Source organism: Juglans regia, unplaced genomic scaffold, assembly GCF_001411555.2.
Source record: "Juglans regia cultivar Chandler unplaced genomic scaffold, Walnut 2.0 Scaffold_676, whole genome shotgun sequence".
NCBI lineage: Eukaryota > Viridiplantae > Streptophyta > Magnoliopsida > Fagales > Juglandaceae > Juglans > Juglans regia.
The window spans coordinates 1-11993 of NW_023361622.1; the positions used below are offsets into that span (position 1 = coordinate 1).

At 36.6% G+C, this 11993-nt stretch overlaps 1 protein-coding gene across 1 annotated transcript; it reads right to left on the reverse strand.

Moving 5' to 3' along the window:
• Window positions 1–28: 28 nt before the first annotated feature.
• Window positions 29–8696, reverse strand: LOC118346098 (DNA-directed RNA polymerase V subunit 1-like). The gene is made up of 3 exons (XM_035687109.1): window positions 8292–8696; window positions 717–831; window positions 29–624 (listed from the first exon to the last, which is right to left on the reverse strand). The coding sequence occupies exons 1-3, from the start codon at window positions 8600–8602 to the stop codon at window positions 616–618; spliced, it is 435 nt and encodes a 144-aa protein (XP_035543002.1). The 5' UTR covers window positions 8603–8696; the 3' UTR covers window positions 29–615.
• Between the last annotated feature and the right edge of the window lie 3297 nt (window positions 8697–11993).

An 11993-nucleotide genomic window follows, 5' to 3' on the forward strand; every position in this document is an offset into this window, starting at 1 on the left:
CTCCTTTTTTTTCTTTTCTTTCTTTTTCCATTTTCTTTTTGAAGTAAACGCAACAAAATAACGCTGAGAATAAATATATGCATGGAACTCCCAATACCAATGCATTTTGGGGAGGATTTTCTTTCTTTTTTGAATCAGTTTTAATGAATCTCATGTTGCGGTTATTTATTTATTTATTTATTTATTTATGAGTTATGAACAAAGTTAATCAAATAACAAGTATGACCCATATAATGGAAAAGCTTGTCCTTATTAAATGTTAACGCTACCAATATATGACAAACAACAACCAAATGCTTACAACACCCAATCATAACACCATTATGTCCCTCCCTGGCAATGAAAGAGAGGGTTGGGTTAAGCCATCAGGTGGACAGCACATTTATGGTTTAGATTTTCATTTTTTCATTGCAAAAAGTGGATAGTTTTGATTTTATGGTATACAGATCGATGGCATAATTTATTACTTTTACTAATACTAGAGAACAGAAATAAATATTGTTTTTCACCAAGTTTTTAGTACAACTTCCTGATACCTTAGTTCATAATTCAATCACCTGTCTTGCCTTCCTCAGGCTATGGTTATCCAACAATGCTTGAGGGAGCAACGACTCTTTAAAAAGCCTGCCTCATGAACAAGTTGGTAACCATTCAACAACCCAAGCTTAGGTGGATATACTTAAAAATTCTGTGACATTATGCAAATTAAAGCTTACCATAATAGAGTCAAGTCCACTACCAATTTTATCTTCAGAATGTGGATGATAAGCAAGAAGCTTATCTACCACAATTTTCTTATCTTCGGCTGTTAGATGTTCCCCATCTATGTACCTAGCAACAGCAAGGCAGTCATAGGGTCAGAGCCAATTTCATACACAGACCACAGACTAAGCATTGAAATTCACAATATGGCTTTTACAGCAGATACGAAAATTTAAATGAGGCAAGGATAATAGACAGGACAACAACATATCTAATGTTGCGTTATGGCATGGTCAGCATTTCTTAGGTTCTGCATTATCAGTTTTCATGGCTTGATAGTTGCAACCTTATATGCATTTTGAATTACCATCAACAAAATTTAGACATAAAGGTAAGACTTAGACTGAAAAATTTTTGTTCCTATCCACAGTCCTGAAAATGGAAAGAAGAAAAGAAAAGCTTGTCAATCAATGTTAAGATGGTTTTTTTTTTTTTTTTGGTCAGTTAAGATGGTTAATCATGGATTCTTATTGGTTAGGAGGATGTAGCCTTAAAGCAAAACTACCTTAGGGCCAAGGTGGAACTAACATCATGTACCCAGAATGAAGGTTTTGAAGACAAATTGCAAGGTGGTGTTGCACTACACCATGTCAAAAACTCCACCACTGTGTGCAAAAGTGATTGAAAATCTCAATTTTGTACTTCTGAAGATGGGAGAACCAGGATTTTAATACCGGGAGGCAAAACTGTTTAAAATACAAATGGAACTTAAAAAGCTAAAATGAAGAGATCGTTTACATTATGGATTCTGCCCCAATGAATTGGACACAAGGTGTGACCCAGTTGTGCCAATAGGCTCCGCGCTTGCTCTGGCTTAGTTGCAGGGACACATAACTTAAGAGGGTCATGCTCTTGCAATTAGATAGTTGAAAGTATGGGTTGGATCTCAAAATCATTATGCATTAATGATAGTATATCGTACCTGAATCAGTACCTTACTTAGCAGTATTCAAGTTCATATTTTTGCAACTTAGCTGTAGCTTAGATGAGCATAACATCCCAACCTCCGCTGAAGGGGGACTGTGTAGTTCTGCCCCTCCACATTAGCTTTTAGTTACTTGCCACTAATTCCAGGACTCTATGATTCAACTCAATTTCAAAACTTTTTTTTTATTAGTAATCGAAGGTTTTATTAAAAAGAGAGAGAGTAAAATACATAGCCTAAGGTACACTAGAAGTATACAAAAAGAACACCTCATTTAAAACTAGGAAAACAGACAAGAGATCATGGAAACTCAGTCTATTAAAATACATAAAAGCAGTTCAAAGGAACAAAATTTTGATAAAGAGACTTGAACTCCCCCCTCATCCACTTGTGATCCTCAAAATTTCTATCATTTATTTCCCTCCAAATACATCACAATGGACAAATATAGACCATCTTCCAAACTGCAATTTGAGAACTGCTATATAATCCCTAGAATTGGCAAAAATGTCTACTTTCTTATAGGCATAATCGAAGCCAACACAACTCAACTAGAAAGGTAATTCCACGAGGTACTAGCATCTTACAATGGAGTAAAGGTTGATCTACAAATAATCCACTTTTTGTGCACATATAGCTCCAATTGTCACAATAATATGATATTTCCTTCAGTTTTCCATGATAAGGATCTTCTCTAACAAGCCTGTCCAAGCTAAAAAACAAAAGAAGCTACTCTCAGAGGCACCTTGTTTGTCAAATATTCCTCCAAGGGAAGGGGTTACTATCTTAAGGCATAAGACCTTATAGACATATTGGACAATGAACTTCCCTTTCTTGTTATAGGCATAAAGAATTTATTTGGATCTCCAAGACAAAATCTAGGAGAGTAAAAGAGATTGAGAAACTATATCAAGCCATCAACCTCCCAGTGATGAGCTGCTTTGGAAATAAGTGACTTTCCCTTGAGGTAGCCACTTGAGAACTCAAATAAATCTGCCACTAAAGCCTACTACGCATGCACAATGCTATAAGTTTCTGGGTAAACTTCATTGAAGGCCCTACACCTCGAGTCTAATATGACCACAAAACACTCCCTCATCCTCTCTTGATATCCTTCCATAACCTTAACTTTAACTCTTGCAGCCCATGTAGCTCATTAGAATGCAGCCCACCCCAAGCACAATCAAATTTAAAACCCACCGTTTTCCGCTTATGTTGGTAACGCCAAAGCCATTTCCCCAGATGGGAACCACAACACCATTAAACAAAAGCAAATTTCAAACTCTAAAACCACTCATTAAAAATTGTAGAGCACACGTTGGCCTTATTTACTTGGTAAAATTTGAACTCTTCACCTAGCCCCTGTTGTAGCTTCTCTATTAGATTGGCCACACTAATGGGAAAAAAATACCAAGAAAGAAATAACAGGCAAGTTATTTAAGTTACTCCAAAGTGATCTTAGCACCTTTGGAAAAATAGATCCTCTTCCAACCAACCAATTGGCGCTCAATCATCTCAATTCTACTAAAGATTTGCCCTTGACAAAGGTGCCTAAAGGGAGGCCGATGGCCAAGATATTTCATATGCAAGGAAGAAACCTTGCACCCCTTTTATTTTCTCCCCAAAATTGCATTTCCAATAAAATAATAATAAGAAACTCCCAATTAACATGATATAGGCCTTCAAGGAAGAAACCTTGCACCCCTTTTATTTTCTCCCCAAAATTGCATTTCCAATAAAATAATAATAAGAAACTCCCAATTAACATGATATAGGCCTTCTCAATCTTAAAGAAACTCCCAATTAAATTTCCAGGCTCAAATAAGCTTCGCCTACTATCTGGGAGGCAGAAATCAAGAGCCCTATGGTTAAAAGAGGGAGATAGGCGTACAAAGTTAATATAATACATGGATAAATTGAGCAAATTTGATCAGACACAGCTCCCAAATACCATTAAAAAAATAAATCCTGCAAACTATTTAAAAGATAAGATTGAAGTCTTCTTCTTCTTCTTCTTCTCTCTCTCTCTCTCTCTCTCTCTCTCTCTCTCTCTCTCTCTCTCTCTCTCTCTCGATAAGTACAATAAATTTTATTAGAACAAGTGAATAGGCATACACAAGTACGCAAGAAGTATACAAAAGAGAATACCTAGTAGGCTAGTTACAAGTTAGGAGCTAGAAATGGATGAGAGAAAATCATGAAACCTAATCCCATTGAAAACAGGTAGCACAAGCCCATAGGAATAAAGTATGGAAAAAGAAACGTCTAAGATCCAACGAGTGTTCCTGGCCTTCAAAACTCTAGCCATTCTTCTCTTGCAAGAGGTCTCAAATCTCAATCAACTATAACTTAGAAGTTCAAGTACTTTTCAAAGTTAAACTCCAAGATTATATCATATCCGTATTATCAATAGTTTATAGTGTAAATTCCTATGTTAATTGAAAATGCAAATTAAAACCATCATGATCTGAACTATTACAAGTTAGGAGCTAGAAATGGATGAGAGAAAATCATGAAAGCTAATCCCATTGAAAGCTATAGCACAAGCCCATAGGAATAAAGTACGGAAAAATTAACGTCTAAGATCCAAAGAGCGTTCCTGGCCTTCAAAACTCTGGCCATTCTTCTCTTGTAAGAGGTCTCAAATCTCAATCAACTATAACTTAGAAGTTCAAGTACTTTTTAAAGTTAAACTCAAAGATTATATCATATCCGTATTTATGAATAGTTTGTTTAAATTCCTATGTTAATTAGAAATTCAAATTAAAACTATCGTGATCAGAACTAGAGTTTCAAGCCAATATATGGGATCTTAATCTGGGCTAGATGGTTACAACTTGAGTTATTGCATGGGGTTCAGAATGTATAAGGTTCACTTTTGATAGTAACAGCCAAACTTTTTCCGATTTCAGAACATGTATGACAGTTCATTTAATGTATTTGCATGCCTTACTAACTTTTACTGATATTTTTCTTTTGAAACAATACATTCTTCTGTAAAAATGTATACAGCACGTGGTATGCTAGTGTAAAGCAACTTGAAATTTTTATTTTGATAAGTTAAAATATTATATATATATATATATATATATATCAGTAGGAGTAACCAAGTACATTGGACGTATACAAGAAAACATCTAGCTCATACTAGAGAGCTCCTAATGACCCCAAGCCCGAATACAATGGAATACACCAAGCCCGAATTGGAATAGAACACACCTCCCCAACCCCTTGTTTCCCGTAAGACTAATACTCCACCCTAAACTCCCTCTACGAGGACGTCTTCATAATGCCCTCCCTTTAGTCTTCCCTTGACTTGAGCTACCTCCCTTAGCATCATAGTTGATTGCCAAGAAAGACGCTTTAACTCCCTGCTTTTCTTAAAACTTGATTTGATTTTAAGCGAGTGGTCCGCCTCAATCGCAGTGAGTAGTGCTTTGAATTGGTCTTCACATCCTCCATATGAAAGCCTCACAATATGTTGAATCTTGTTAACCTTATGCAGAACCCAATCTGATGGTAAACCCATTATATTGTTTATCAGAGGAAGAGAAACCAGGGGAACAACATTATCCCCAGACACAATTCCCAATTGCACTTCCGACCCTAGACATTCCTCCTCACAAGGCACCAACGACAAACCCATAATTTCCTCCCCGGCATGTCCTGCATTCAAATCTCAAACCTCCTCAACAGCTATATTGTTGTTGTCACCATTAAGGGTTCCTTCACCTTCGACATAGGTGTCATCGTTCCATCGACAAGGACATTGCTTGTAGGTGCTCCAGCCCCCAATGATCCTTTATGTGCCACTTTGTCAAACCTTACTGCTTGTTACCCCATTTTCATCTCCTGAAAGAGGCTCGTCTGCTTCTTCCAAATTACTCAAAACCCTGGAAGTACCCCCATCTACAATTGAAAATGAACCCTGGAAAAATGTACCAACCTCATTCGCAACTGGTGACTGAGGGCAGTCAGACGGCAATCTGCTAATGTCTTGAGTGATATCAGTGTGAACAATGATGCCGACGTCCGAGGACCCTATCTGTGACTCGTCGAGATGCCTTGAGCTGGCGCACTTGAGGCCTTCAAACCCGTAGGATCTACCCCCCCTCCCCTCGTCCGTTTTCGATCCACCACCCAAACCTATGACCAGGTCCAACCCCTTATCCACTTTAATCATAAGATCTCTTACATACTCCATAACGCCCATCAAATGAGCTCTGACAGCCCACAAGACCCCCTCCACTTCTCCCACCCTCAAACACCGACAGAGGCAACTATTCCACCCTGCAACACATGATACTTACCTTCCACTTCTCCCAATGTCACCTAATAGCCTTTGTCTCCTACAAGTATCTTACCCTTTCCTTTCGCAGCAGAGCTATTCTCTGCCGAACTACCCGCCAATTACCTCAACACCGAGGCGTACGGGGCACCTTTGACCAAGGGAGGCCTTTCCACTATCTTTCCATCAACAAATTCCCCTCTATTTGCTTGCTTCAAAACAACGACTTTGGTCCTAGTGACACTTCGAATGGAATGCAAAAAACCTTTCCATCCAATGCCATTTGCACCTTCCGAGATCACCAACAAACATTTCCTCCTTCCATTCCAGAAATCTGAGAGTTGCAGAAAACTGTCCCTTATGTTAATATGATGTTGAATGATGAGAACTCCATTACCCATCCTTAGCTCCCTGAAGAATCCTTCATGACAGATGAGTTCTAAATAATCCTCTATCCCCTTAGTTACCCATGAAGCTGTCGTCCCACATAGACACATGAACTTAACCATCCTTTTACTCCATTCTGAGATGCGAGAACTATGAGTGACATCTCAAGAGGATACTTATTGCTCAAAGATCACTTTTTTACGTAAAGATACAAAATTTTATTATAGAACTGTGGCAGCACAACCCAAATACATTGAGAGTATAAGAAGGATAACACCTATTAAGGAAATGAAAGAGAATGAATATTCAAAAGATCTACAAAAGAAGGAAAGGGAGTGTCGTTGTGGGCGGTTGTCCAATCATACAAAAATTTGAGCATAGAGGGTTTTAACTCCAACAAAGTTGCGAGCATTACATTTATATTGCTAACAAACTCCACATTAAGCACAGAGGAGCCATCCTCCGTACCTCTATACTAAAGCTACTTGTCGGCTTACCAGACAACAATAACTCCACCACTCGTTGTGGCATCACTCATTTAGCTAGCACATTGTCATAATTTTTGTCATAATTTTTGGTACCAATCGGGATTAGTCGGGACGTTGTTCCGGACACCCGGTGCCAATCAAAAAAAAAAATGGTACCAATCACGTCCATCATACAAGATGCTTGGAGATTACGAACCATCTCATCTATAAGTTGCTCAGTTTTTAAGGTTTTTATGATACACTGAACCCAGGAACCAATTGATAAGAAATTTGGTGTGATCTGTAAACGTGGAGAGTGATCTAACAATAGGATGAACAAAATATTGATATAATGCAAAGGGGATGTAATTTAAAAAAAAAATTAGGCCCAGTGTGGCTTGGCCTCATGCGTATTTTTGTACATGCATGTGTGCTTGTGTGAAGACCATCACAACAGTCCCCCCAATATCGAACTTACTGAGAAGTTACAAACTCATACCTCACAACCCAGCAACCAACTGCCGAAACATGGGAGGGAAAAAGAAGAGAAAATCATTGTCGAAGCTTAATCCACAGAACCTATACAAGTGATTGACAAGATTACAGCAATTTTAAAATGTAACGGCTATATCCCAAAATTAAATAATTAAATGATAGATGGATAGATACAGAACTAGAGCTGAACATTACGATTGTTCTTGTCAGTCGTGATTGCTGCATGATGATTAATACCAAGTTGGCCAAACACTCTCTCCCACTACCAAGGTACAAGTCTAGGTGCTACCACTGGTCAAATACAAGGAGCGCTGGTCCTACAAAGTTCAAATGAGGGATGGAAAAGAAAATAGAAGCATAATTTAATGCTTCGTTTACTTGCCGCAAAGCAGGGATATCACAGAATTCGAAAACGTAAAAAACTCTATTTCCTATTATTTAACTCAAAGCTAAGCAATTAAATTGAAGTCAGGTATATCCTGTGGCAATAACATTACTCACTTGGACCCTTGGTATAAGTGTTACGTTTGGATGGTAAGAGTATCTCAAATTATTTGAATTTATCTTGAATAATAGTGAATTAAGATATTTGAGTGGATTTTGTGAGTGTCCTTGAGATGTATTTGGATGAATAAAGTAGGTTAAATACGTTTAACAATTATCTCATCAATTATTGATTTGTTGTTTTTGTGATAGAATAATTATTTTATTTATATGTTTTACAAATAAAAGTCTCTTCAATTAAATGCTGAGCTAAGGTTATTTCAGTTGAAATAAATTGTGCGGGTTTAGATGGAGAGTATCTCATGTGATTGAGATAGTCTTTCTGTCTTCCGTACAAACGCAACCTTACTTTCGTCTCTTTTCCTACATTTTCTCCGCAACCAACGCAATAACAGAAAATATTACACTACCAAGTTTTGGGGCGTATTTGCGAGCAAGCAGAGAGAGAGAGAGAGAGAAAGACCTGCCGGAGTGGAGAATATCTTTGGCGAGAGAAGTAATGGGTTCGATGTCTCTGAGGATCTCGACTTTCCACTTGCGGTAGTCGGTGTCCTCGCACCGAGCGTTCTTGGGAAGGTCCGCGGCGCTCCAATCTACGGTGGCGCTGTCCGTAGGAGATAAATTCTCGTGGGACCCAGTCGGTGCGGCAGCAGTGCACCAGAGTCGGCAAGGAGTCGCGAATAAACTACCGGATATCCGGTGCTGGTCCTGGTGCTGGTGGTGGAGTCGGAGGCGGAGGTATGGAATGCTCCTTAGAAGCAGAGGAGCTGCCATAGAATGCTGGCGATAGCAATGTGCGTGTTGCTTGTTGGCAAGCTGGAACGGAACAGAGGTTTCCACTCGATTTTTCAAAGCTTGCGAAATGAGCGTTGATAATTTTCAATTTGATATATCTGTTTACTTTACTGTTTTACTTATATTTTTATTTATAAAACTTATTTTATTATGTTTTTTTTAAATTTTAAATTTTAAGATTTTACACACAAATTTTTTATATTTTTTTTAAATACATTTAATATTTTTCTTACAAAATTAATTCAAAGATTAAACAATTTACAACAATTAACGACACATCATCTGTTAGAAACAATAGACCATGTGATAATAAGTACACATGCCAGCTAAGACTGTTCATCTGGGCCGGATTTTTTTCCAACCCGGTCCGGAACCCGGTTATCCAAATTCTGGTTACGGATTTCAGACCGGATCAAATCCGGGCCGAAACCCGCATGGTGAAAACCGAATATAGCCTGCCCGGATCCGGGTATGAAATCCGAATTCAAGCCGGTACCCGAGTTTGTATAAATGAGAAAAAATATTCTTCAGACTCGTCTTGATTTCGTCGCTCATCACTCCCCCAACCTCTCTCTCTCTCTCTATCACGCGAAACCCTAGCAGCCGCCGTATCTCTCTTTCATTCTTCACTCCCTACCAGTGACCACGAAGTGTCTCGCCGTCGGCCTCAAAGATTTTCCCGATTTCCTCATCCGTTTCTTTTTCTTTTCTGAGATGCCGAAACCCTCTCTGTTTGTTTTCTTCATCCTCGTGCTGTCGTCTTCATCCTTGGTATGCTTTCTTCTCTCTGTTTGTTTTGTTCTCTCTTTGTTGATTTTGAGTTTGTTCTGATGAGAATGTTTGAGGAGTATTTTTTATGGGTTAGATCCCCGTGCCGTCGTCTTCATCTGTGGTATGTTTTCTTCTCTTTGTTTGTTGATTTTGAGTTTGTTTTGTCAGAATGTTTGAGGAGTATTTTTATGGGTTAAAATGTCTGAGTATTTGAAAGATTATGATGGGCTTTGTTCAGCTGACGAGAAGTGTAAATCTTCTCGTTGGTGCTGTGATTTGGATCTTCGATTAGTTTCCTCTTTTAACGATTCTTAAGTTTTAAGGGTTTTTTCCCAGAAGGTTCCTTTTTTGACCCTTTCATTTGCTCCTGCAGATATATTACTTATGAGAAGATTGTCAATATGTAGTAAAAGTAATTGATGCATTCAGCTGTGACTATGCTTTTGATGCAGAGAACAGGGTGTGGTGCAGGATTTATATCATTTGTTGGTAACGCAACAATATATTTATATATATATATATATAAATATATATTTATAGACAGATTGCTTGATTGGTTGAGAAAATATTTAGAAATCTCTTTTTTGAAATGGTTGACAGTTATGCACCCTCGTGTCTGTAGCATGTGTATAGCTTTAGATAGCTAAGCATAGCCCTTTGTTTCTTTTACTTGCATTGCTGTGTCTGTTTTTGTGAATACGGTAGAATAAACTATAACTCTTTTGACATAACATGGAACTGACTTCTATTTCTGCTTATTGCTTGCAAGAATTGTAATTAATGATAATGTCATAAATTATAATGCTTCCTATGGTCTTCTAAAGATAGCATCATCTGCCATGACTCTCTGCCTATGTTCCCAAAGGTAAAAGTATTCCATTCCATTCCTCCATACCATATTGGTTTAGCAATGAGTTATGATATAAACAGATGCTTGATGTTTCTCTGTTTTGATGACAATGTTTGAGGAGTATTTTTATGAGTTAGACTGTAAACTTTTAAGTTTAAATAAGCTTTCTAGCTTTTACAGAGATTGGCTCTTTTCCTTGGCTCCATTGTCGATTCTCTTCTATTAATTTATATAACTCCTGCTTTGCTTTATGCTTTATGCTTGATAGCAATTTTGGTGTTACAATTTTGGTGTGAGATTAAAAGACTACATAGCTTTTCTAAGTATTCAAAACTTTTATTTTTTGCAGGATCTCTTTCAGTCAGTAGATCACTTGAAGTTTCTAAGTATTCTAATTGATAGAAGACCGTGCTAATGATTTTGTAATTCATATCTTGTAATTTTGTATTTTGTAATGTATTGTATAAATAACAAATAATGTAATATATATGTAGTGGATTGCATGCATTTTAGTTTTTCATTTTTATGTACTTTTATTATTCTTGACAATGTTAGTATTATGCTTTTTAACTTGACTTAGAAAATTTTTTCATAAACTATAGGCTTTTATAAAAAAAAAATTATGATTTTTAACATTATTTTTAATAAATATAGGCTTTTAGGCTTTTACATGAAGGGAATTATGCTCTTCAACATGGATTTTTCTTAAGTCTTTAATATAGGCATTTTAAAAAAAAAGGCTTTTAAACTGAAATATGGACTTCTATAAAGATTAAAAAAAAAACAGGTATAGTCCGGAACCTGGATTTGCGGGTTGTAAAAATCCAGATTAATCCGGGTTTCAGCCCGGGTTATAACCGGGTATATCCGGGCTGGAACCCGGTCCGGATTTGAAACCCGGGTTCTGGGCTGGGTATGCCCGGATACCCGATCCGGTACCCGGTTGAACACCCCTAATGTCAACTAATAAAAAGTAAAAATATGATAATTATTTTCTAAAAGTAAATAAATTGTGGAGATTAATGTGTTATGTCATGTTATAAAATTATTTTTATAAAATAGATCTAACATATTATATTAATTTTTAAATTTAATTTATAATTTTCTTTTATAATTATAACACTTTTCTAAAAATATAATTTACAAATAATTTTAGATTACATATTATCCGCACTATCAACATGCATGAATTTATTTATTTAAGAAATTAAGAATTTTGAATATTGTTAATCAAAATCATAGTAAATAGTATTTGCTAAAAGTTGAAGGATGGCTAAAATAAGCCTTCATTTTATATTTTTGTTTAATAATGATCTGAAATAAAATAGACTTTTCCCATATTACATATCAATAAGCAATAATGATTTTGCTATATTATAAAATGACTCTGTCTAAGTCCTAGTCTGCTTTATCTTTTGAGTTTTTCAAACATAGTTTCTCTGGTAACTTGGTTTCACAAACAGTTGCAGGAACATATATTCACAGGGTCTAACAAGTTGATCAAATCAATTCAAGTCTTCTTAAATGTCTTTAATGAACTACATTTATGTCACGTTATGGAAAAGTTTTATTCTCTACAAATGAAGAGAGAAAGCTCTAAGGTGAGTTTGTTGAACCATAGTTATAGTTTGTATTTGATGCTTATTCACTTTAATTTTCACAGATTGTTAAGTTTTAAGTTCGGTAATGGTTGGTAAATTTAATATCCTTTCAGACACATATATCCATATTATAGTATGCCTTAGTTTT